The 27,523-nt window shown below is 38.6% G+C and overlaps 3 protein-coding genes across 5 annotated transcripts in view; 1 reads left to right on the top strand and 2 right to left on the bottom strand.

The window, feature by feature from the left end:
• Positions 1 to 293: 293 nt before the first annotated feature.
• Positions 294 to 17,547, bottom strand: OR51E2 (olfactory receptor, family 51, subfamily E, member 2). 2 transcript variants are annotated; one of them, NM_001194559.1, is given in 3 exon segments: positions 1,729 to 2,880; positions 5,909 to 5,987; positions 17,344 to 17,547. In NM_001194559.1, coding segments are annotated over 3 exon segments (1,101 nt in total). In that variant the 5' UTR covers positions 17,353 to 17,547; the 3' UTR covers positions 1,729 to 1,867.
• Positions 10,865 to 11,810, bottom strand: LOC144334581 (olfactory receptor OR51C1-like). The gene is given in 2 exon segments (XM_077964893.1): positions 10,865 to 11,503; positions 11,505 to 11,810. Coding segments are annotated over 2 exon segments (945 nt in total).
• Positions 17,548 to 24,415: 6,868 nt separating the features above from the next.
• The window catches only part of MMP26 (matrix metallopeptidase 26), a 368,531-nt gene continuing 365,423 nt past the window's right edge, over positions 24,416 to 27,523 (top strand). For both annotated transcript variants that reach the window (XM_077964767.1, XM_015115062.2), the window contains exon 1: positions 24,416 to 24,672. The gene's annotated coding sequence lies outside the window, so the exon portion shown is untranslated. The remainder of the gene's footprint in view (positions 24,673 to 27,523) is intronic.

Raw genomic sequence — 27,523 nt, 5'->3', positions numbered from 1 at the left:
CTCATGGTTTATCTACCCAAGTCCTGCACCCAAGACTTGTTTAGTGAAGCTACGGAGGGAACATATAGGCCCAATGATTGTATTCAGATCTCAGCTGCTCACTGGATCTGCTCAACAGTACAGTGGGAATACCCTACATTGAAATAAGATGCATTCAGCATCCTTACTATTGTGTGAACCATTCCAGTCAGGATTCCTGCACTGGTGAGAAAGAAGACTAGGGAATCTCTCACATCTCCAACTCTGATTTATAGGATTCTATAAATGTAAAATCGATAGGCATAACACTCAGCAAAATTTAAAATAAAATTTTATTTTATCTTATACTTAAGTTCAGACAATAGCATGTGGTGTACATTCAAAATTTTTGACAGGTACAGAGCACATTAAAAAATGAAGACATGATCAAGGAGATGTAAGAGACAAATAGACAACAACATTCTCCCTGAATCTGGAAAGAAGCAAGCAATAAGACCATGAAAGGTGGCTGTAAAACAGGAAGAGTATTCTGCATGTGTTGCCCACAACTAGGGCAGGATTATCTCTCATCACACGTTCAAAGCCATTGATGTTAGCGTGTAACAGAAAGAAAACAGAGGATTTGTACAGCTGAGGAAATAAATGGCAGATGTTACCCAGGAAGCAATATAACGTGGTAGTTAAGTAACTGTATTCAACTGTCGAATTTAATTTTAAATCTTGGTGCAGTGCCCACAAGCTGTGTGACTTTAGTCCCCTTGATAATATAAACTTCATTTCTCTCACTTATAATAAAGAGACACAAATGGTACCTACTCCACCAAGTTATGAAGAACACATGAAACCTGTAAAGCACTTACAATAGTGCCAGAACATTGTGAGCACACGTGATATGTTGGTTGGCATTATTATTAACGGCTTATATAAATTCCCAGGTAATGCATAATAACAATAGAGACTGTGACAAGCCCTGGCTTACATAAATGATCAGCTTCGTTTTCCCTATTTCATTTGACATGTTATTCCATTGTATGCTTTGAGACAGGGTCTTGCTCAACAGAGCAACAGCCCAGGCTGGAGTGTAGTGGTGCGATCATGGGTCACTGAACCTCAAACTCCTGGACTCGAGCGATTCTCCCACCTCAGCCTTCCGGGTAGTGGGGGCTACAGGTGCATACCACCATGCCCAGCTATCATATTCCCTATTTAAAAAGTTGTACACGGGCCGGGCGCCGTGGCTCACACCTGTAATCCCAGCACTTTGGGAGGCCGAGGCAGGTGGATCACGAGGTCAGGAGATCGAGATCATCCTGGCCAACATGGTGAAACCTCGTCTCTACTGAAACATACAAAAAATTAGCCAGGTGTGGTGGCACGTGCCTGTAGTCCCAGCTACTCAGGAGGCTGAGGCAGAAGAATTGCTTGAACCCAGGATGCGGAGGTTGCAGTGAGCCGAGATCGTGCCACTTCACTCCAGCCTGGTGACAGAGCAAGACCCCATCTAAAAAAAAAAAAAAGTTGTACATGACAGTTAACCAATACCTCCATAATAATAATAATGATAATAATAATAATAAAAAGAAAGTAGGGACAACACTAAATCATTAGCAATTTGAGCACATTTCCTCCAAGACATATGCTATTTTTCAACTTGGCTTCAATCATGTATCTTTATGTTTGGTTTTATTGTAGTCTTTAATTCACATAATACTTCATTAGTATGTATTATTCCACATATAGTCCTTTAAGTAGATGGATCATACTTTAGTTTATTATTCCAGCCAGAGAAAAGCACTGATGTGCTTATGGGCAACTGGAAATAAGCTAGTGTTGGAAATAATTATGTTTATCAAGCCAATAAAGATAAGGAGAAGTGTAGTGTTAAGGGTCACTTGCCTCCCACAGCCTGAAAGTCCTTGTCACAGCTGATCTTGAACATAGCCAGCACCCTTGTTCTGATCTGTTTGGTTTTGGCACCATAGATGATGGGATTGATGACAGGAGGCAGCAGCAGGTAGATGTCACCCATGACAACACGCACAATGGGATGAAGGCTGTTTCCAAAGCGGTGTACCACTGAGAGGCCAATAAGTGGCACATAGAAGGCAAGTACCACACCAATATGTGACACACAGGTTCCAAAGGCCTTGGCCCGCTCTGACTTGGAAGGCAGTTGCAGCACCGTTCGTATTATCAGAAAATAAGACAAGGAGATGAACATTACATCCACTCCCATGACCAGCAGAATGGCAGTAAGACCATATACCACATTGGGCAAAGTGTCTGCATAGGCCAACTTCATCACATCCTGGTGGACACAATAGGAGTGTGAGAGTACATTGGAGTGGCAGAAGGCCAGTCGCTTGATCAGCAGAGGCAGTGGGAAAAAAAAGAGGGACCCGCGGACCACAGCCACGATGCCAATCTGGGCTGTTACTGTATTGTTGAGCACAGCAGCATGGCGCAGTGGGTGGCAGATGGCCACATAACGGTCAAAGGCCATGGCCAGCAGGATGGTGGATTCAATGGCCGAGAGGGCATGAATAAAGAACATCTGGGTAAGGCAGGCCTCAAAGCTAATCTCTCGGGAATCAAACCAGAAAAGTGCAAGGATCTTAGGCATGGTGGATGTGGATAAGGCCAGGTCAATGGCTGCCAGCATGCAGAGAAAGAGGTACATCGGAGAGTGCAGGTTGCGTTCCGTCCTTACGATGAAGACCACGATGCAGTTTCCAAACACTGCCACTACATACATGGAAAGGAGGGGGAAGCCAACCCAGAAGTGGGCTTTCTCTAGTCCTGGGATACCAATAAGCACAAAGGTGGCATGTGTGAAGTTGCAGGAACTCATAGCTGGAACTGAGGAGGGGTGACTGGAGAGGGTGAGGTCACACTGGCAGTCTGCAGGGACATAGAGCACAATCAGAGAATGCCCTGGAAACTTGAAACTGACATCCCACCCCTTTTGTCTCCTCCCACCCCCACTTAGGGTCTTTTATAAACTCTGAGGCCCTCTTCCAAAGGGGGAACTGTGACAGCTCAAATTCATTTATGCATCACTACTCTCAAGGTTTATTTAAATTTTTAAAAGGGAACCCTGGGAGAGCAATGCTTTTTCCAAAATGTAGCCTTTCCAAATTCCCTCAGATTCTTCCTACTGATCCATACCTTCATTGTCTGGATATTTTGTGACCCTTTTTTTCTGATATGTGTTAAGAGATACACTTTTGGGAGCTCCTTCCAGATAAGGCTGCCTTTCTTATTTTACTTTCCCTGCTTCCCTCCCCCCACTTTCTTTCTTTCGATTATTCCTTCATTCCAGAAGCATTACTAGCATAATGTATGCATTTAATTCATGCGAAAGAGAGAGGCATGATCACAGAAGAATCTTCCTGTTTAGACTTGAAACATGAGTAGAAATTAGACAGAGAGTGGAATAATGGGTGTTCCAAGGCAGTGAGGATAGGAGATAACTTTGCAAATTTTCAGGATTCCCGGTCCTCAATTCTGAAGTCAGCCAGAGGAATAAGAAGCACAGCAATCACATTTTTTTAAAGCTTAAAAGAACATAAATAAACAAAACCTAAGAAAAAAAAATGCCAAAAGCCAATCTCTTTCAGATTAAAGGAAACTCATCTGTGGTCATAAAATCAAAGGTAGTGGCTCCCTCTGATGACTTCTTCAGAGATGAAGGTGCTGTCAGGACACCGGTGAGTACCTCCACATCTGAAAGCTTCTTCCAAGGCCACTTTAATTGCATCCAAGGATAGTTTGAGTTGAGTCCTTACTTTGGAGAAGTATTATTAATTTTACAATGATATTTTTAGAGCTTTGTCTTTCCTGAAACTTGTGCCAACAAGTCATTCATCTCAGGGGAGACATTTCTTTTTTAGAAGCCCAGTGTTTCTTTGCCCCAACTCCCTACCCTCACCCAAACACCTGGGTTCTGACTTCACGAAACTTCTTCTCTGCTAGGTTGCCTAGGTGCCTTGGTCTTTAGAGCTAATTTTCTCTAGAACGCCAAAGCCTTGGCTGCAAGGCCTAACTTTTGGAAACAAATGATGCAGGTGTCTTCATTGATTATCTGTTTCATTGAAACAGGTTAGCCTGCTTATATTGCCCTCCCCTAACCCCAGAATTTTTCACTCATCATCTGAGTTCTTCCTGCAGCTGGGAGATGCCCTTCAATTTGGTCTTAATGTAGAGGGGTTAGATACCAGTGATCTTAAATTACAATATGATAACATTAATAAAAAGAGATTAGAACTGGATTCTCCACATTTTGGATAAGCAAGGAAGGACAGATTCGGGGTTCAAAGGCTACAAACCCATACTTCTGCCTCTATTTTCTCTTCTCCACCTTCAGAACTTGTGCAGACAAAATAGCTAAGCTCCTTGACAAATATTAAATACCATATTTGGCTCCCAGTTGCTATCAGAACATGAAAAGCCCTTTTCAAAGGCAGATGATTGCATCCTTTAGTGAGATACAAGGTAGTTTGCATCTTGCATCCATCCATCCATTTCTGTATCCATCATAGCTTGGGGAAGGGGATACAGAAATATAAACAAATCATGCTGTAATGTGTGGGACAGAACTAAGGAACCTTCCCTGAAGAGAGGCCAGATCACTAGACCACTGTGTTCCAGCGAAATGGGACCCAGGGTGAAGAAAAGAGCAGGCATGGAGGGAGACCAAGAGGAGCACAGTGATGTATATTTTCTTTCTTAATGCCTTTTGCTATGCTACCACATGCAGTGCTGATAGATAACAAGATTCTTTATTGGCCCCAGAGCTGGTTACTTTCTTAAACCCTCTCTCTGCAGAGCATATTTTCTGCCTTGCTGGTACCTGCACATGCTCACTAGAGTATAAGACTTTGGGCCATCATCTCATCTCCCAAAATACCTATCCTGAAAGACCTCACGTCACCCTCCCATGTTGCCTGGCATCCTGCCTAAAGTAAACTCCCTGCTAAACCCAATTTCAGCTTCTCTTTGGGTCGAATGTGGCTGTTGCATTCATTCTCACTTGCCTTTCCTGATTGTTGCTAAGACTCTGGGATATCTCTTCCCAGTCCATAAAGTTGTGGATGGGATGCAAGGACTTCTCCCTGCCCTGACTTGAACCAGTATGTGGGGTCTTCAAGGTCCCTTAGGATGGCAGGAGCTAAGGCTGCCTGACCCCAGGTGAGGGTGCACTTACCTGAGAATGGTACAGTCCTACTTAGAAAGAGCAACTGGAACTGGTTTTGCTTTCTGGTTCAGGCCTTTTTTATAATGCCCCTCAGAAAGCCCATGGGAACAGGCTGTGGAGTATGAACTGAGGCCCCAGGGACTTGGCAGACAGAGGAAAAATATCTCCATGTCCACTTGTGTGCCATTCCCACGGGCTTCCCACTATTCCTGTCCAGGGAGAACAACCTCAATGCACCCACTGCCTCTGCAATCACTCCCACACTCACATATACAGGGCTTTCGACAATCTGCTCCCACTCCTCCAAGCTAACCTAAGCACACAGAGTCAGCCACAGGATGAGCGTGTTTCTTCATGTGCCACTCTGCTAGACACAACAGACAACATGTGTGACTAGGCATGGTCCTTAGGCTTTAGGAGTTTGCATCCTCTCTAAAACTACAAAAGTTTAGTTCCATAATTCAAAATAGGGACATGCAATTCTCCATATCTTTCCCTAGCCTTTCTTCTGGTTGACAAAACAGCCCTTAATGTATCAAAGCCACTCTTCATTGCTCCTGGATTATAGATAAAGCCTAGATGAGATGACAGCTTTTTGTCCTAGGTCGTATAGTTAATTAGTGATAATATTGGTTGGAGAACCAGGTATTCTGACTCTTTGTTTATTCACATTAAACAAATGTTTGTCAAAGGATTACAAAGTTATAAGCAAAATAGATAAAAGAAAACCACCCCAACCACCTTCTCCAGGATATTGAGGTATCCTCAGTACCTCAGGATGCTTGATGGCTCTCTTCCAGTGACGTGTCCCCTACGTCATACCCAGCAGAGTTACCTTCATACTTTATTAATATTTAACACTAACCTGTTCTATCTGCCATCCTTTCTAAGTATGCCTCACACATGAGTCTTACCTTGTCATCATCACCGTAATCTTTGAACACAGAAACAGAATTACTTTCTTATCAATCAGCCATTAAGTATTTATTGGTCACCTATATCTGGCAATGGAGTTAATTAATTCATTCATTGTGTAATAAGCACATTCTCAATGCTGGTTTTGTGCAGGTACTGTGCTGAGTTTAGGGTGACAGAGGTGAATAAGACAAAGTCCTTGCCGTCAAAGTATTCACAGACACCTACCCAAAGAAACCTGAAATAATATGAAAGAGCAGTGAATGCCACAGATTTTTATGGGAACTTGAGAGGGGTATTTATTTAGTCATTGAGTGGGTCCAAAAAGAGCGTATTTCAGCAGACAGAAAATCATGAAAGAAACAGAATTTTCTATAGAGGAATTATGAACAATTGTAGCTTGGCTGAAGCATAGAATCAACCAAAAAGGAAAGAGAAATTGAAGAGGTCAATGGATGTGAACTGATGATAGGCTGTGAACTCAAGGACTTCATCCTGTAGGAATTGGGAGGTGAATAAATGGTTTTAAGCAGGGACATCACAAATAGACATGTGTTTCAGATTGCTATTCCAGAAGCTGTTGGGAGGGTGAATTTTAGGAGGATGAAGTGGATGTGCTTATGAATTTAGTTATGTGAGACAAAACTTAAGATACATAGCATTTCCTCATCCTTCACATTCAGTTATTCAACCGATCTTGTCTATTTTTCCTTCTAAAAATCTTTTGCATGTTTCCTCTTATTTTCATCTTCACTACCACTACCATGTTCAAGTAGCTACAACAGTGGCCATGTGACTACTAGTGCTCTGGCTTTTAGAAAGTCCCCAACTCATTGTGAGCTTATGCATCTTGGTCAGAGCATGACATTTGTTCTGCAACCCACCCAGTCTCGGTATCTACATTATCAATTTCCTATAGATGGAAGCTTATAAGCTGCCAGGATTGTTGGACAGGAGGACTATCCACAGGTTAGCATTTGTGAGGTGAGGTGGGGGAAGAGAATCTGCAGAAGTTGTGCGAACATCTCAGTTGTCCTTGAGGTTGATGTTCCTTTTTCTCCTTTCTATTTTTAGGACTCTGAGTATCTCCATCCTTTTCCTTCAGCTCTATTTGCTATCTTCTGTAATAGTAGTGTATGGAAACAAATAAACATAACCCTAGTCTGTAGGCCTGTATCATCTGAGCTTTTCCATCTTTCCACTTCAGATCTGCCTGTAGCTTCTCTGGATTTTTGTTTTTGCTTCATTGTGAGTTACAGATATGTAAAGATGATCTGTGGGGGTACATATTAGGGAATAGAAGGGGAAAGAAATATGTAGAAATAAACTGGCAGTTTATTCAAAATATAAATCACCTCTTTAAAGTGGCCTCCTAAGTTTTACTATTACCTACATTCATTCACTAGACAAAGCAAGTTTTATGTTGGAAAGTGGGAATAAGGCTTCACAAGATTAGGATCAGGGTATACTAGATCATATGAAAAAGAGCGAACTTTTTATACCAAATAGCAGTACTTGGCACAGTATTCTCTAAAATGTGAAATTTCACAAAAATATATTTGTAGATACGAAGAACTTTCTGGTATAGGAGAACTTTGTTATCTTCTTGTATGCCATCAAAATCCTTACGCATCAAAGACACTATTAATTCATTAATTCAATGAAGAGTAAAAGTTACAATGGAGCAGACACTATAGATAGAAATGTGGAAACAACAGTGAATAGACCCAGTCCCTGACCCCAAGAAGTGAGCTCAGAGTTTGTTGTGGGGAGAATGGTGACAAGAGAGTTTGGAAGGAGTTATCTTGAGAGAGAAGAACAAGGTGCTGCAGGAGCACCTGGAAAGGGCACCAGACAGACTAGAGAGGTCAGGAAAAGTCCCTGAAGGAGAGCCCCTTCTATTCTAAGTCAGGAGAAGGAACAGAGTGAGAATGCTCTAGGTGGAGGTAGGCTTAAAAGGGACAGGACATTCTTTACTGGGACTTAGGACATGCAGGTTGTTTGTTGTCTCTGGGGCATTGTACAGAGGGGAAGCAATGAAGCTTAAGAGGTAAACAGAGCCAGATCATTAGACATTCTACTATTTTTACTATGTGGCAGGCCCTATTTTAGGGCTGGGAGATAGCATAAATGGACCAATTCTTTATTCTCAAAAACATTATGTTGTGGTAATGAAACCAGAAAATAAATAACATTTATGTAATATACTGGGGTATAAAAATGCTAAAAATTAAAAGTAAGGCAGATAAAGATGAGAGTGAATACAGGCAGGAATTGAGGGAGAGGTGTTGTTGTTGTTATTATAACATCAAGGGCCCTGTAATAGGGTGCACTTGAGCAGAGATCTATATAAAGTGAAGTGTAAGTCATGTGGGTCTCTGGAGGACGAACATTCTAGGTAGTGAGAATAGCATGTGTAAACTGATGTTGAAGCATGCTTGATGAGTTTAAGAAAATATTTGGAAGCTAGTGTGGGCGACATAGAGTGAATCACTGGCAGAACAGTAGAAGATAATATTGGGCTGATGGAGGGAATATAGATCATATAGATCTTTATATGCTTTTACAGTGACTGTGAATTTTTCCTAGGTAAGACAGGATGTCATTGGGGTATATTGAACTTGATCTACCTTGTGTATTAAACTGATTAGTTTAATCAGTCTAACTTCACTATGGGAGAAAATAGACTGTAAAGCAAATGTGGATGAAGGAAGACCCACCAGAAGGCTGTTATAATAATTTAGGTCCAAGATGATGGCTTGTATCACAGTGGTAGCAGTAGAAGTGGTATAAAGTGACTTGATTTTAGACATCAATATCTGAGATATCTAGAAGAAAGGGTCGCCAGAACATGCAGATGTAGCATAGGAGTGATAGAAAGGCATCAGGGATAACTACAAGTGCTTTGTCTCAACAAACTGGAAGGTAGAGTTACTGAGTTAGGGAAGACTGTGGGTGAGCATGCTTTTTCCTTGATGGGAATATTAGTGTATATTAGATGTTGATTCTAAGATGATTATGAGACATTCAAGTAATGATACTGATACATAGGCAGTGGGATGAGTCTGAACTACAAATATTAATTTGGATTTTGTCAGCATAGAGATGGTACTTAAAGACATAATACTGAATGGGATGACCAAGGAAGGGATTATGACAAAGCATAAAGGTCTGAGAACAAAGTCTCAGGACATGCCAACATATAAAGATGAAGACTAACAATAATTGAAACTGAAATGTTGTTATCAAACAGGCTGAGGATTTGACATAATTCTTACAGTACTATAAGTACTATAGTCATTTAATAAATTCCCTATAGGGAATGATGAGGAAACCAGAAAAGAAACAGCCTATATGTAATACGTTGGGGAATAAAAATGCTAAAAATTAAAAATAAGGCAGGTAAGGATGAGAGTGAATATAGGAAGAAATTGAGGGAAAGGTATTACTATTATTATTATTATAACATCAAAGGCCCTGTAATAAGGTGCAGTTGGCAGAGATCTGCATAAAGTGAGGGGGGAAGCCTGTAGATATGAATGATTACTTCTACTTCATTTCTGGATCTATAAAGCCCATCTTAAATTAGTGATATTAGTGTGGCATTGAAATACATGCTTTAAAAATTTTGAGAATTAATGGACATACCCAGGGTGGAACTAATTCTCTTTCTGGATTAAGCCATTACATGACTATTATGACACAAATTTAAAAATGCATAAGTAAACGACCATAATTCATTTGTAGTCACTTTCCATTTCTGTTGGGGCAGATTGTTGATGGAGGGCTGAGAGAAATACTGAAATATGCTTGAGTCAGGAAAGATCATCAAGTAGAAATATATTTGTAAGGTTTGAAGATTTGATTTGGGCTTTTTCTCCCTAATTTGACTGAAAATTTCTAGAGATTAGAGTGGTGGTTTTAAAAAATTAATTGTTTTACTTCTTTATGTTTCCTAGTAAAAATTACCTGAACTTCTCTCTATATTTAGATTTATAAATATAAATATAATTTATATATAAGCATATAATTTATAAATATAAGTTTATATATATTCATATAATTTTTAGAAATATAAATTATATATAAATTATATACATATATATTATATTATAGGTAGCAATATAGCATTAATGTTAAGAGTGTGGGGGGCTCTGGAGTCAGTCTGCATGGATGTGCTCTGCCATCAGCAACACCAGTTACTAGCTGTTTAAGCAAGCTACTTAACATTTCATGCCTCAATTTTCTTATTGATAATAAAAGTGATTATCTTATAACATTGTTTTAGATATAAAATGTGTTAATACACATAAAAAACACTTAGAACCATGACTTGTCAGAGCAAATAATAAATGGCAATCGAAATTACTAGAACAGTTGGAAAATACTACCTATTTCTCACACAGGAGTGACTTTTCTATAATGTGTCATTCTAACTGCTATGAAGTAGATGAGATAATAATAGAAAGGCTGTCGGCAGGGACAGAAGGCAACAACAGTTTGGACCCAACAGTGGTGTGAGAAGGAGAATTTTTAGATGTAAGGCTAATTTTAGGCTGTTCATCTCTTCCGTTCCATGTCTTCACCTCCTCATCTGGGAAATAAAGTAGTCAAACTAGCTGATGTTCTAGATGTATTCCAGCTTTAACTTTAAATGATTATATGCTTAGCTTCAATGGGCACCAGTTCTTTGGTTGTTTTTGTTTTTAATTGGTAACATGACCTGAAGTATACCATCTTGAGGGGTCCATCTAGTGCTGGAATTCTACAATTTTATGTTTCTTTGGAATGGAGAATTTTTATCACAGCTCTACATATCTGTTTGGTTTTCACACTGTAGATGATGGGGTTCGTTACAGGGGGAATCAGCAGGTAGGTGTTAGCAATCATAGTATGTACATAGGCTGGGGCTTGTTTCCCAAATCTGTGAACAAAGGACAGGCTGATCAATGGAATGTAATCTATAGCAACAGCCACAATGTGGGAGACACATATGCTGAAGATTTTCTTCCTCTCTTCTGGGGAAGCAACGCTAAGGACAGTCCTAATGATCAATACATAAGAAAGGAGGAGGAGAACTGAGTCTACACCAACAGTAGGGAACATGGCAGTCAACCTAACTGCACTGTTGATTCTGGTGTCTGTGCATGAGAGCTTCATCACGTCAGGGTGGCAGCAGTAGGAGTGGTGGAGTACGTGGCTGTAGCAGTAGGAAAGTCTTATAAGAAGTGCTACCATTGGTGTCAGCATTAGGATCCCCCTGATGACACTTGCCACTCCAATTTGAGCTATTCTGGAGTCAGTTAAAATTATGGCATACCTAAGGGGATTAGAGATGGCCATAAAACGATCAAAAGCCATGTACAACAGCACCGAGGATTCCATCACAGTGAAGAATTTAATAAATGCCTGCCTGGGACAGGCAGGCATTAAAGCTGATTTCCCTCACATTGAACCAGAATATACCCAGCATGGTGACCAGAGTGGATATGGATAGGCCAAGGCCAGTGGTAGACAGCATGGAGAGGAAATAGTACATGGGTTCATGGAGGCTGGGCTGAGTGATGATAGCGAAGAGGATCAGGCTGTTTCCCAAAAGAGCAGTTACATAGAGGAAGCAGAAGGGAATGGAGATCCAGGTGTGGAAGGCTTCCAGCCCAGGAACACCAGTGAGCAGGAAAATGATGGAAGTGGAGGTGATAGTCTGCAAAGCTGACATGCTGAATTAAAAGTACAGAACAAGGTGAGAGCTTAAAACAAAAAAAAAAGCTACGTTCGTTTGTGTATTGATCGAATTAAAATAATTTTATTGTACAGAAAACTGACATGAGTATTTATATAATATGAAACTATGAATGACTCATTTAAATTGATTAAAAAATGTCAGATTTCAACTGCTGTAGTGGATACTTTGCTTTGTCTTTGAATTTGCCTCAGTGTACAATCTTTCTTCTCTAGGGCACTTTGCTGGCAGCTGTGTTTATATCATGTGACCAGTCCTCTGATCATTCTAGCCATAGATAACCGAACTAATAATAAACACTTTACCCCAAATTTGCCAATCATATTTCATTCTTTCTGGCATGTTGAAATTGTGCTAAAGAGGTAGTGCGTTATTTTTCCTCTATGGTTGTCGCCAGAGAAAAATTCACTGGGGCTGTGGAACAGCAATATTACATTGATCGTAAGTGTGGAAAGCAGAGAAGCTTACAGACAATTTGGGAAGCCAGAAAATATGAAGAAAGGGATCATTATAATACAAAGTCACACATAGGAAGTGACAAATAAATGGCTTCAGCATCTAACTATTAAATAAGCCCTTACAATGAGATACCTGGCGTCACATTTGGAAGAGATGGTGAATTAGAATACAGATCTCCCACCAGGCTTAGGAAGACAGGAGGCAGCCCCCACCTGATAGAGTGTGCTGCCACCTTCCAACACAGTTCTCTCTTCAGTCCGCTTGAAGACTACTTCTCCAGAACGGAATCTCTCTATTTTGTTAAGACATACTTCTTAGGAGATAATTAATGGAATGTTACTGTTTTGTTTCGGGAGGGAAAAGTATAACTTTATTGCAAACATCACATTTCTTTTTTCATTGAGTACGGAATTGCAGAAAGGTAGATGGGTATGGGTGAGTTGAAGATGGGGGTCAAGGGAAAATCAGAGATTAGGGCTTTGGCTGCAGAGGGCTCAATCAATGAGAGATAGCTAGTTGCAGGGTAACTATTCTTCAGGGGAAAAGAAAGGGTGCTGGGTGGCTGACAGTAAGTGTTGATAAAAGAGAGGATGGAGAGGAACCTCAACGTATCCAGACTCACACATTCACCCTGATGAAGTGCCACTTCAAGGATCACTGAAAGAAGTCTTAGTGAAAAAAAGGGTAGGGATTTAACTAAAATTAACAGAAAACTAGAGAAACAATAAGAAATTTTAGGTTACATGATTTGGCCAAATAATGAAACTATAGCTTTAGGTTCTGGAATAGCGTGTCATCAGGAGAGTGATGAAAATATCTAAAATGTATGATCAAACCTCTTAGAGAAATAAGAATTATAGTTAATGTATAGTATATTTCCAAGAAAACAAAAAGAGAGAATTTTAAATGTTCTCACCACAAAGAAATGATAAATATTTGAGGTGATGGATATGATAATTAGCCTGATTTGATCATTCCTCAATGCATACGTGTATTACAACGTCACATTTTACCCCACAAATATATACCATATTATTTGTCAACTAGAAATACGATAAAATAATTTTTATAAACCAAAACACACTAAAACGGAATTAACAGAAAGAGAACATTCAGTAGGTTTGTCGAATTTGGAGAAGGCTTTCTAGAAAAACCAGTGCTTGAAAGATTTCTGCGTTTTATATAAGTTGAGATGAAGAATTCCCAGGCTTTCAGAATGGCCTGTGTAGAAGTGTTGAGCAGTAATGCACTTGTAACACTTCTTCTCTTGATCTTGTTTTACTCTCTCAGGGACATTAACTGAGTATCTGGATCTTACATAGTGCTATGTTAGAGGCTAAAGGACAACACAAATAAAACCCCTCTTAGAGAGTTTATAATCCAGTGAGAGAGAGAGAGAGCAGAACCGTTGTTTGGTAACTTCAATATCTCATATACATTGATGAATAATACAAATGGTTATGAAAGTACAGAGGGGCTCCATTTATGTCAATTAATTCAGGCTTTCATGATTTTTAATTCCCATGCAATGTCTGAGTTGTAATTTTTGTCATTGTGTTGTAGGAAATTTTATGTAACCACTTTAAAAAATTAAATTGCTATTTGAATAATTTCTCTTTCATCCTAACTTCTTCACGGTTCCCATTACTTCATTTCAACAATTTATTCATTGCCTATTTTCATTCTTCTTGGCAGTTTTTTCCTCCTTCTTGCTGAGAGATCATAAACAAAACAAAAGAAAACCATAGTGTATATAGTTTGACCTGATCTGTGTTGGGCCCAGCAAAAAAGAAATGATTTCTCCTTTCCATCACTCTACAACCATATCTTCTTGCACCCTTCCTACATTCACTCTGGGCTCAGAGACAAGAGGGTACCTTATTCTTTTTCACAGCCAATAACTCCACTTTAGCTCCTGACTATCAACCATGAACACTTGGTTCAGTTCAAACTGAACTGAACTATATGTATACATATACAGGGAGCCGAGTTTGCTGTGTCAAGAGTCTAGGGACTCTTACTGAAAATAAAAAATGACTAATTTTAAATATCCACTACATGCCAGACAGTGTATATCAGCAGTGTCAGAGACAAACAGACAAGCAGATAAATGCTACTAGTTGTAGAGTGTATAAGGACAGGTTGTATCTAACAGATAAGACAGAAGAGATAATAGCGTGGAGTGGCAGATTTGGAGTGTGTGCATACATGAATGTGTCTGTTTGTGTCAAGAAGAGCCAGTTCCAAGAATTTTAACAGACTGTACGACTTATAACTGTGTGAAGTTTTGATGGGTAGATGTGAGTTTATAAAGATGAAAAACAGGAGAAGTGTGCTTTTGCAGTGCCATTGATAACATGAGGAGAGACATGAATGAAAGAATAACATAAGGCAGTTCGTTGGATAACTACAAGAGAAGGGGTGTATCGAAGTCTTAAATGTGAGGCTAGGTGCTGTGGGAAATGAAGCTAGAGGAAGCAGCAGAGGTCAAATCATGAAAATCCTGAATTTCGTGGAAAGTGTAATGAACTTAAATTTTTGCAGAGCATCAAGAGCCAGACATTTCTAAACATTTTATTCACCTTTTATTGACCACTGGAAGCAAGGAGCTTTGCTTTTAATAAATAAATCATTTTCCATCTCTTCTCATTTAATGCCAACAAAATTCCTTTCCCTCTTTAGTATCTTGTTTAGTACCATTGGTTGCTTTTTTGCAGTCTGCAATACTCAAGTTTTACTCTAACTCAACAATAAAAGCTTCCCACAGTTTTATATAGATATTTCCAAACCATTCATTTCAACCAGGATATATTGAATAGTTTTCATAATTAGCCTTGTGCTTTGATAGTGATAGTGAGGGATACAAGACATAAACCCTGTTTCTTTCTCAATTTCCTGCTGTATCTTTTATAAGGATAAAAATTCCTTTGGAGAACAATCTGCTTTTGTTTATTATTCCTTCACCTTCAGTAACAATCTGAATTCTTTCCCTAATGACTCTGAAAATCCTCCAAATGATGTCACCCGTGATTTTCTACATGCCAAGTCCAAAAGTTTAATCTCAGATTTGTTTCTCTCTCCCTCATCTCAACTTTCGGCAATGTTTACCTCCTCCTCCTTGAAACTTTCTCCTTCATTAGCTTCAATGATGGTTATTCTGTGAGGTGTTTTTTTTTCTTTTTTTCTGTTTGTCAAACAATGGTTTTGTTCTCTACCTTATAAATTGTGGGAGTCTAGAGGAGTCTGCTTTTCTCCCAAGAAGTATCTCTTCTTTCCTTGCTTTTCATATGCTCTCCTTGAGATATCTTGGTTATTCTCATGGCTTTAAATAGCACTTATATCCAGAAGACTCATAAATCTGCAATCTAATTATGGCATCTCCAGAGTTCTATGTTTTAAAAGTTAGCAGAATCTTTAATGCTGTGGCAAAGTTTCTGGTTTTAAGTGTAAAGGTAGTAATGAAATGTGAAAATACAGTGAAGCAATCAAACCTGTAATTTAGAAACATAATTGATAGCACTTTGGAGAACAAAGCTCCATGCTTCACGTGGTGAATAAAAGGTAAATAAAATACTATGGCAACCCCTGAGGGACATCTTCACCCATCATCACTCAGTTACTTCAACCTCTGTATGAGACAAATAGAACTCATTCTCTCCTCCCTTCCAAACTTGGCTCTTCCTCCTGCTTCATTTATCAGCAAATGGCATCGAACTCTAGCAAATCACTGAATTAAAATTACTACCCACCATATGCACACACATGTGTGCACACACACACCTTCGTCTTTCTCTCTCTCATCCCTTACATATAAAGATTAGTTTTTAATTGATTCTACTCCTGAAATGCAAAAAATGAGAACCTCGGGAGGTCTATATAAGAAGGCCAAGCAATTGTTAGTAGTGGGTATTTGAAGCTATTATTTCATTGTGTTTTTCTTACATTGAAAAAATCTTAAGTGTTTATATCCAAGACTAGAGGGGGACTAATGAATATTCTTAGAAGGAGGCACTAAATTTCCCCCAAGCTTCTCTTTTGTGCTGCCTTCACTCTCAAATCTTTCCGACCCATCCTCTGCAATTCATACATACCTTCATTTTCTCTCTTGCGAAATAAGGTATATTCTCTCAACTAATTTTCCTGCCTACTCAGATTATGATGATACTCTTCTTTCACTGCACTATTATAAGCTATAGCTTGTGGCTCTCTTAATCTGCTGAACTAGACCGTATAGTGTCATCAGTATTCTCCATGCTATTGGCAATGGTATGGCTATCGTGTGTAACTGACCTGAGTTCAGATTCTAGCTCAAACACTAACCAGTTTTGAGACCATCTACACCATTAATAAAAATATTACTCATAAAAATAGCAACCATTTACTGGACACTTGTTTTGTGAACATTATTGTCCTTAGTGCTTTATAAGCATTATTTTAATTCTTAGTATATCGTCATGTGACAAGTATTATTAGATTCACTTTAAATTAATTTTTCTGGTAAAGACACTGAGTATCAGAAGTTCTGAAACATATTTGAAATCACACACAACTAGTGAAAGTCAGAGCTGAATTTTTAACCCACGTGTTTTTAATTCCAAAGCTCATGCTCTCAAAAACAATTGTTTTTCTGAAATCTACAAATAATACAAACTTTCTGTGATCCAGTTTCTTCATCTATAAGACAGGATATGCACTGTGTCTAATACCAGTAGCTGGCATGCAACGTGCTCGAAATTGGTAATTTTTCATTTTTAGTAATAGCTATTGGGCATAGAAATGAGATTCACTGACTGTGATAAATATATTAGCACACTAATTAAATCATTTGACGAAAAACAAGTTATCCAACCTGTATCAGGCAGAACAAAATACCCATTCTCTACCTATTTCCTGAGAATAAATAATTCTGCAAATTCTACCATCCTCCTCAGCCCACCATCCCAACATCTAATCTAATTCTGCACATTGTGAAGAAATTATTCCCTGTGGGTGAGAAAGTCCAATTCATCTAGAGTCAAGCATTTTCCTTGAACAAAACAGTTTTACTTACAGAGCCCATACAGCAGTCCGGCCTGTTCCTTTCAGGCTGACTCAGAAGGCTGAGAGGCTTTAGATTCCAGGGGAGGGCCAAGCTTTCAAATATGAGGAGACTTATTCCAGCCTGATTGGAGACAGGCACAGAGCTGAGAGGCCAGTTCCTGGTGGTGGTGCTACTAACTCACTGTGTCTTCAGGGTGTGGAGATTCCCAGAAGACTTCTTTTGCCTCATATAGTCCTTTTATATCCGTTTCATTATGCAATTACTTATGGTGGCTATGTGCTTTATGGGCTGAGGTAACTTTTTGTTCATGTGTCATTTACTCAAAAGCTTTTTTATTTAACAGCTTTATTGATATATAATTCACATACTATAAAATTCACCCATTTATAGTGTATGATTCAATTGTTTTTAGTAAAGTCACAGAACTGTGCAAAAAACATCATCACAATTCAATTTTAGAACATTTTCATTACCCTTAAAAGGAACCTCATAATCACTAGCAGTCACTCTGAAGGAGATTTTAAAAGACAAAATACTGTATCAAATTGCTAAATGGCATCTCCTATTATGAGTGAGAGTCCAACTCTAGCCCTTAACTCCTCAGTATCTATTATTATTCACAGCAGCATGGTTTCATTAGTCTGCTTGTGGTTCTTTGCAGCAGCAGTCTTTCTCTTATAGATAAAAAATAATTCATTTACTCATCCATACATATAACCAGTAAATATTTCATAAGAATGTCCCATATTCTAAACATTATGCTCAGTGATAGAGTTTTTTTTAAGAATACACCATAATTCTTACTGTTTAGGATTTTAGTGTAGAAGATAGGTTAACCAATAATTACGTGTTAACCAATGATAAGGTTATCCTAGAGGCATGAACCAAATGTTTGGTGAATACGGTAGGTAAAAAAGTCTTAGTTCACAACTTAGTTGTGCATAAAATACAGTTTCATTTATTTTTTGTAATTTTGACCTGTTTTATATTTTGAAGTCCCAACCTACCAGGTTGAAGAGAATTAGTCACAATAATTTGGGGTTCTCCCTACTTGTAGTCTAATTTTGAAAATCTTGTATTATATCAAGAAAAATTGTGGGTAGATGGGTGATTGATGTCACCTTCTGTCAGGTTACTATTGCTCTCATTAGTCTTTAATAAATAGAATGCATAGATTGCTATAAGTTGTCCATCTTGTCTACTTAATGACCTCTTTAAATCCTTAGATATTCCCACTAATTTTGGACCACTCTTCGGGCATGTGGGACTTGGATTCATTCTCGGTTTCTGTCTCTTACATCCTGCATTTAATCCATCAGTAAATTTTGTCAATCTCTTTGAAAAATACGACCAGAAATTGATCACTCTTTATCATCTCCAGAAATGTCACCTTTATTTAAGTCACAATTATCTCTCACTTGAGTAATTTCAGTAGTTTCCTAACCATTCTCCCTGCTTCCGATATTATATCCTCCCCACTATCAAGTCTGTTTCACTACTGAAAATGTGATGGCCTGAGTGATTTTCTTCTTCATAATGTAATAAAAACAATAAAGAACAAGAACAATAATATTTCATTATGCATTCTACATCCACGATACTATGCCAAGTGTTTGCGATAGGCAGGATAATGGCCCCCAAAGATACCTATGTCTCAATGCCTGGAATCTGTGAATATGTCACCTTACATTGTAAAGGGACTTTGCAGATGTCATTAAAGTTAAATAACTTGAGATGGCGAGATTAGATGGATTAGCTGGGTGGACCCAATATAGTCACATGAGTCTTTAAAAGTGGAGAATGAAAGAGATGGCAGCATGAGAAGGATTTGATCCACTGTTGCTGGCTTCGAAGATGGCAGAAGGAGGCCACAAGCCAAGGAATGTGGGAAGCCCCCAGAAGGAGAAAATAAGATAATTGATGTTTCCCTATCCCCTCTATAAAGAAATGCAGCCTGATGATTCCTTGATTTTAGCTCAGTGAGATCCATGTCAACTTTTGACCTGCACAACTCTGCAATAATAAATTCGGTAGAAGAATCCATTATTAGTTTGATTTATGTCTTAAACTATGTTTAAACCAAAAGTTAGAGTTTAAGTAACTTAGTTAGGTTTCTCAGTTATAAATGGCACAACCAGTATTCAAAGCCTGGGCTATCTGACACCCTTTCAGTTTTCAAAACTCAAGCCTTCACATGACCATCCATCCACCACTACTTTCAATTCGAGTCGTCTACACCCAAAAGCCTTCATGCATGCTGATGTGCCAAACCGAATGTTAACAGGTTGTCACTTGTGCATGCTTATACCTTGCACATAAAGGTTTTTTATTGTTGTGTTTCCTCACAGTAAATTTCTCGAGACCTTTGAAAACACTTTGCCTACCAAGTTGGGCAAATTCTAGGGCTGTGACTCTTTTCCCATTAGTCTCAGAAACTGTTTTGGAATAGTCACATATTTTTATTCTTATGGTTGAAAGAATGTTACTCTTATAAGAAAAATAAAGTTACTATAGTGGTATCATGTAAATTTTGTGCCAGAGCTTAGTACATGAAAATGAAACTAGTGTGCATACTGGTCAAAGCACCAATACACACACTGGTACACATACTTCAAAATATGACTCTTCTCACTGCCCTATTCTCATGCCAGCCTAGCAGAACAGTAGTTGGCAATTTAATTAAACTTTCTGAAAATTCCAGTTCAATGTTCCTCCATGAAATTACATAGCAACACACCTTGTTGGTACATTAATATTAACACCATTGAATCCAGGAAACATATCATAGTCTGTGATGTCATTTGACTTCATACTAATGTTTCTGAAACTTGGTAATCCAAATGGGAAGTACCAAATTGGAGACAGGAAAACTCTGCACTAGGAACTTGAAATAAGTCTCATTTATTGACTGTCAACATTTTACTACAGTAAACAGTAAAATATTCTTGCCTATCAAGTCAGCAAATGTTTTTTAAAACACATAATACACAGTGTTGTGTTGCTGTGTTACAGTGGACTAGGCATTGTTTTACAATGTTTGCATGAACTTTCTGGAAGCAGATTTTCCAGTATATTTTATTGTCCTAAAATGTCCATAATATTCCATTTCTAAAACTTTATTGAAAGGAAGATATCAGAAATGCACGTATTTTATGTACAGGAAAATTTATTGCCCCATTATTTACAGTGGTAAAAATATAGATAAAAATTCTCAATGATGCAGAATATATAAAGCATTTATACCCAGTCCTGGGATGTTATGCAACCTTTAAAATTTGTGCATATAGCAGCTCAAGTGGATGGTCATGCTTGATCAGGAAATAGAAAAACAAGTTTCAGGGCTAAGACTAGTACAAGGAGCAAACAGTTTAGGATATAAAAGAAACAGAATTTGATACAGGAGCAAGAGGTCAGAGGCAAACCAGGTAATACAAGGTTAATGTATTGAAATTGTAGAAATAAACTTAAAAGAGAACAAACGATAACAACAGCAACAAAAACGGGTTGCTGCATGTTACTGTTTGAATATGTGTCCCATGTTGGAAATTTAATTCCCAAATTCATATCTTGATTAGATATGAAACCTTTGGGAGATAAGTAGGATTAGATAAGGTCATCATGATGGGACTGGTGGATTTATAACAAGAAAAAGAGATCTGGGCTGACACACATGCCCTTGCCCTTTTGCCATGTGATGCCCTCCACTATGTAATGACAGCACAAAACCTCTCTCCAGATGCTGGCACCGTGCTTTTGAATTTCCTAGCCTCCAGAACTGTGAGCTAAATATACTTCTTTCCTTCATAAATTACCTAGTATTTGGTATTGTGTTAGAGCACGAGGAAATAGATTAAGACACTATGTCAAAAACCATTTATTAAAAGAAATATTTATTTATTAAATATTTATTTATTAAAAGAAATATCGTATAATCTACATATATCTGGCATTGAACAAGATCCTGAGGGTGTAACAGTGAACACAATAGATATCACCCCAAATATTACATAGTTTGAAGTCTAGTGGGGGATACAAATAAGTAAATGGGAAATTAAAATACTGTGTTATAATTACTCTATAAGTGGTATTCACAGAGATCTTTGCTATTGAAGGACCAATAATGTTAGCATCGCCTGGAAACTTGTTGTAAATGAAAAGAAAATTAGATCTTCTGAATTAGAACCTGCACTTTTGCAAGATACCTAGAGCATTAATGTGCTGTTCATATTTGTGAAGTGCTGGTATAGATCACCTAGGTGCTGGGACAATTTAGCTCATGTGATCAAGGGAGGCTAACCAAATGTAATCAATAATATGAGATCTGAGTGAGTGAAAAGGGTTTTGTCAGGGGAGCTAGTAATGAGGGCAGGAGAGTAGAGTAGGGTGAGGGGATGACAGAAGGTTAAGGAAATATTCCAGGCACAGTCAACAGCTGTGGTGTTTATCTGCTTGGTGGACTGAGGACCAAATTAGGGCACTGCAAAGTAGGGAAACTAAAAAGAAAAATTAAAAAAGGATAAAAAACCCTAGAGAGTTAAGCTTCCATTAGTTTATCCACAATCTGCAAATCAGAAAATCTAGGATAAAAAGCTATTTTAATTTTAATATAAATAAAAAATAAAACTGTTTTGAATTATATTTGAAACAGAGTTTAGGAATCAGTAAACATCATAATACTGCCTCAGAGAATAGAATGAAAGAAGGCTCAGACCTGAGCCAAACCATGCCATGTTTAGGAAACTGAAAATGAGTTCTGTGTGACTGAAGGAGAAAGAGTAGAAATGAATGTTTCTCCACCTCAAGGGGTCGCAAGGCCAGATTTCTGAGGACCTGGGAAGCCAAAGTATTGAAAGCAGGGTAATGTCCTGACCAGATTTGTGTTATAATGGTTGTCTATCTATCTGTCATATATATGAGTTCCTTGAGAGTAGATACTACACCTTTTCATCTCAACATTGGAACACAGTATCTGACACATACTAGGCGCTAAATGATAATTTAATAAAATTGCCATTTTAATGAAAACTAGTAATCATAAATAATAAAAATAAATAATTATAATGATTAATAACACATTTTGAGTGAGTGCAAAGTGTACTGTGCTAAAACCTTTTTATGGATCAATACTGGGTTACCTTATTTTACAAAATAGACTTATAAAGCAGTATAACTATTTTCTCCAAACTGAAAGCCAATAACAGAGGTGATGTAGTTACACAGTTAGCCTAAGGTCACACGATTGGTGACAGAACTGAGCTTTGGTCTAAGGTTGTCTTGTTCCAAATACTTTCAGTTGAACCAATGCTATGTTGACTCTTTTTTTTTTTAATTTTAATTTTTAATTTTTTTTTTTGAGATGGAGTCTCGCTCTGTCGCCCAGGCTGGAGTACAGTGGTGCGATCTCGGCTCACTGCAAGCTCCACCTCCCGGAATCATGCCCTTCTCCTGCTTCAGCCTTTTTAGTAGCTGGGACTACAGGCGCCCACCACCACGCCCGGCTAATTTTTTTGTATTTTTTTTAGTAGAGATGGGGTTTCACTGTGTTAGCCAGGATGGTCATGATCTATATTGACTCTTAATGGACAGGTGGGTGTAGGCAAGTGTTTAACATACTTAAGTCCTGGGACAGTACAATTAGAATAGACAACCAGTCAAAATGAATATTGATCATTATGCCGTTCTTGTAACCACTGATTGTTAGGTCATGGCTGGTGAATGGTTTAAATGTCTGGAGTTTGCCCTAAAAAAGAGCCTGAAGTTCTTCTGTGTCCCATTTTCTGCAGCTGTGTGTAGAAGATCAGCCTGCACATGTGTCTGTGAGCATGAACCAGTGCTCCTCAGACTGGAATTCCTAGCATGGATAGTAAAATTTTCACATTTATTTCCCTGTAACAGCCTGGACATCCGTTTTTGCTTCTGTATCTTGAAAGCTTCTATTTAAATTGTGCATTTTTTCCCACGGAGTCTCACACATTATGTTGCACATTTATCTGGGACTGTTAAGATTTCCCCCCAACCCGCTGAAGTATTTCTGGGGGAAGATTGTGTTTCAATTAGTCCAGAAGATACCTAAAAAGAGAGCATATTTTCTCAGGTTCTTTGTGAACTTCTGGGAAAAAACGCGTCTTTCCAGATTTTCCTAGAGATCTAGCATCTTGTAACATAAGAAGAAGAAAAAAATTAAACAGGTATCTGCTCTGTAGCAACTCTAATGGGAATAGTTACCACGTCCTCTTCTTCCATATAGCAGGCCTTTGCAAGGTAATGTCCTCTTGATACAGCCTCTTATACCAAGAAACATGTTTAAATAGTTGTCCTTGAAACTTACCAACCTTCCAAGCTCACCATTAATTGTGAAACACTGTATTAATGAAAAAGCTGAAAGTCATTTATGAGCGTTCACGGCTTAAATAGAAGCTGTGTGTCAAACATTGTTAATTCTCCACCACAGTGGTAAACATACTGGTAGCAGTTTTAGGACAGTTAGAGCAGCCTAGTATCTCTGTAAGCTAGCAAGGGACACACAAGGGACTCATAAAGTTTTGTAGTCTTCCTTTAGTCACTTCCTCTTAAGTTGTCATTTTCTGTGACTATGCACAGGTTAGCAACAACTCCCAGGAAATTCAGGGGAGGGCTTGGGCCCTCAATCAGAAAACCACTGCACTACCTTCAGTGAATGTAGTAACTCAGCAACCCCTTTCCTATTTGGGTTCCATGTCTTATGAGTGCTGTGAAATTGGCAAATGGCAGCTGAGCAAACTCAGCTGTTAATGATCCGTTAACACCACCACTTCTTTACTCTGGCTCTATGTACACTGGTCCCACAGCTATTTAGGGTTCAAATTGCTCTTGAATGAGACCTGAAATTGCAGTTCATCTGTAGAATTATCTTTTGGGGAAGAAAGAGTGAAGACAGACTGAAAATATGTTGCCTTTTGCAATTTGTTATTTGGAGCACAAAGGGTTAGCAGAACTCAGCTCTATGGGGTTCTCACCTAGGAATTTGTTTTTCTGTTGGGTAAATGACTCTCACCAGGTGACTTCTAGGCTCCTTATAAAGGCTCTTTCTCTCAAATCTGGTAGTTCTCCTATTCCTGAATTTTCTCCCTATGTTTTCTCCTGGCAGAAGAGGACCTCTTTGTCAAGGGGCAGGGCTGATCAGGGGCTGATTCCGCAGCTGTAGTAGTACAGAACCTTTCTGCAAGTTAGTGATGTTGAGACAACTCTCACTTGCTTTGTGTTCATAGATTCTCTGCTGTGTGGGATGATCCTTCAAATAGCAGGGGGCAGGATCAAATAACCTCACCTTCCAGACCCCAGAATTCTTCTGCGCGCAAGGTCAGTGTTGTGGTGCACTGAAGACATTTATAAATAGATCAGGTACTGTATAACCTTCAGATAGTATATGAAGTCAACACAGAAGTGTTCAGAGTAAATTAGTGAGCATGAACTCAGTAGTATATTTTCATACATTATGTCAACTCAAAAATATTGTTGTAGCATTCAAAATAGTTATTCCAAATATAGACTACAGTCATCAGCATGTGTTTGTTCATTCCACAGTAAAAAAAAAAAAAAAAAAAAAATTAAATAAAGAGTTTGCGAGAGCATGGCGTTTGGAGTAAGAACAGAGCTCAATTCCTGAATCTGCCATTGGCTTGTTGGATGAATTTGAGAACATCATATGGTTCCTCTGAGACTCGATTATCTCATCTTACCCTGCTTTCTCATCCATAAAAGGGAGTTATTAATACCCAATAATGGTGTTGTGATAGTGATGAATGTGAAGCATTGTCATGAGGGCTATTTCGATGTTCCTGGTAGTCTGGTGACAGGGATGTTTAAGTTATAGGCCCTGTCATGGAAGAATTCTCAGTAGGGGAGAAAGAGACACTTAAAGAGATCTGTTTAAGAAGAGTTTAATATTTGCTTGTTAGTTTTAGTGCAGGACAACTCAAGACTGGTTTAAGAATCATAGAATTTTTTTAAAAAGCTATTCTTGGCTGGGTGCGGTGGCTCACACCTGTAATCACAGCACTTTGGGAGGCTGAGGTGGGCGGATCATGAGGTCAGGAGATCGAGACCATCCTGGCCAACATGGTGAAACCCCCGTCTCTACTAAAATACAAAAAATTAGCTGCGTATGGTGGTGGGCGCCTGTAGTCCCAGCTACTCGGGAGGCTGAGGCAGGAGAATCGCCTGAACCTGGGAGGAGGAGGTGATTGTGCCATTGCACTCCAGCCTAGAGACAGAGCAAGACTGTCTAAAAAAAAAAAAAAAGAAAAAAAAGAAAAAAGAAAAAAGAAAAAAAAGCTGTTCTTGGACCCATGTTTGCTAATAGAGTTCCCTCTGGTACAAGAATCCTATTATGTTTCCCTTTGATTGCAGGAGTTGAAGAAAGATGCTATGAGCTGTGTGCAGTGGAAAGAGGGACTCAGAGATTCAGCGAAGTAAATTATTTGGCACTTAGGAGACATTAAATACATGACCACTAATTTTATTAGAAATATAGCTGAGTACTTACTCTGTTGGGTTTTTCTTTTATGTTTTATTTTTGCTGTTTACAATATAGCTATTCTATTTATTTTTATTGTGATAAAATCACACTTGTAATCCCAGCACTTTGGAGGCCAAGGCAGATGTATTCCTTGAGTTCAATAGTTCAAGACCAGCCTGGGCAACATGGTGAAACCCCATCTCTACAAAACATTTTTAAAAAATTATCCAGGCATGATGGTGTGTGCCTGTAGTCTCAGCTACTTTACAGGTACTTTACTTGGCAGGCTGAGGCAGAAGGATCGCTGGAGCCTGAAAGTTTGAGGCTGCAGTGAGCAGTGATTGCACCACTGTACTCCATCCACCCTGGGCAACAGAGCAAGACCCTGTAAAAAAAAAAAAAAAAGAAAGAAAAGAAAGAAAAGAACACTTAACATGAGATTTACTCAAACTTTTAATCAAACAATACAGTATTGTTAACTATAAGCAAAATGTTGTATATCAGATCTCTGGAACTAATTCTTCTTTAGTAACTGAAACTTTATACCTGTTTAACAGCATCTCCCCCATTTTTCCCTCTCCCTGTGTCTGTTGCAATCACTATTCGACTTTCTGTTTCTATGAGTTTGGCTAAGGGATACTTCCAATATAAGTGGAATCATGAAGTATTTCATTTCAGGTTCATCCATGTTGTAGCATGTGTCAGAATATTACTGCTTTTAAGGTTGAATAGTATTCTATGACATGCATGTCTTGTGCTTTCTTTATCCATTCATTTGTTGATGGATATTTAGGTTGTTTCCATGTGTTGGCTATTGTAATTAATTCTGCAATGAACATGGAAGTGCAGATATCTCTTTGACTATTTATTTCCTTTGGATATATACTCAGAGTGGATGTGCTGTTTTTCACAGTGGTTGCATGATTTTACATTCTCACCAACTGTGTACAATAGGTCCAGTTTCTTCTCATTCTTGTCAACACTTGACATCTTTTTATATTTTATATTTGTTGGCCATTTGTATGTTTTCTTTGGAGAAATCTCTATTCAAGTCCTTTGTCCTTTTTTTTTTTTTGAGACGGAGTCTCCCTCTCTCCCAGGCTGGAGTGCAGTGGGCTATCTTGGCTCACTGCAAGCTCCGCCTCCCAGGTTCACGCCATTCTCCTGCCTCAGCCTCCCAAGTAGCTGGGACTACAGGCGCCCGCCACCACGCCTGGCTAATTTTTTGTATTTTTAGTAGAGACGGGGTTTCACCGTGTTAGCCAGGATGGTCTCGATCTCCTGACCAGGTAATCCGCCCACCTCGGCCTCCCAAAGTGCTGAGATTACAGGCATGAGCCACCGTGCCCGGGCTTTGTCCGTTTTTAAATTGAGTTATTTGTGTTTTTGCAACTGAGTTGTAGGAGTTCCTTATATATTTTGAATATTAACCCCTAATCAGATATATGGTTTGCAAATTGGGCTTATTTACTATAATAAAAAGAACATTAAATTGAGAGGTTGCTTCCTCATTTTTAAAATAAAGAGCGTATGATCTTAAGGTCATTACTTGCTCTCTACTTCAACTGGGAAAATAAATGTTTTTATCACTAGGTTCAAATTTGAGCAAAGTCCTTGTCTCAAAGATAAATATCAGATTATTGAGAAAACTGTTTGTTTTCCTCCTACGTTAAAATATGTTCTTATGGTTGC

Source organism: Macaca mulatta, chromosome 14 (assembly GCF_049350105.2).
Source record: "Macaca mulatta isolate MMU2019108-1 chromosome 14, T2T-MMU8v2.0, whole genome shotgun sequence".
NCBI lineage: Eukaryota > Metazoa > Chordata > Mammalia > Primates > Cercopithecidae > Macaca > Macaca mulatta.
This window is presented reverse-complemented; position numbering and strand designations above follow the sequence as displayed.

Coding starts and splice junctions, on each gene's coding strand:
- OR51E2 (XM_077961089.1), bottom strand. CDS start 2,830: ATGAGTTCCTGCAACTTCACACATGCCACCTTTGTGCTTATTGGTATC.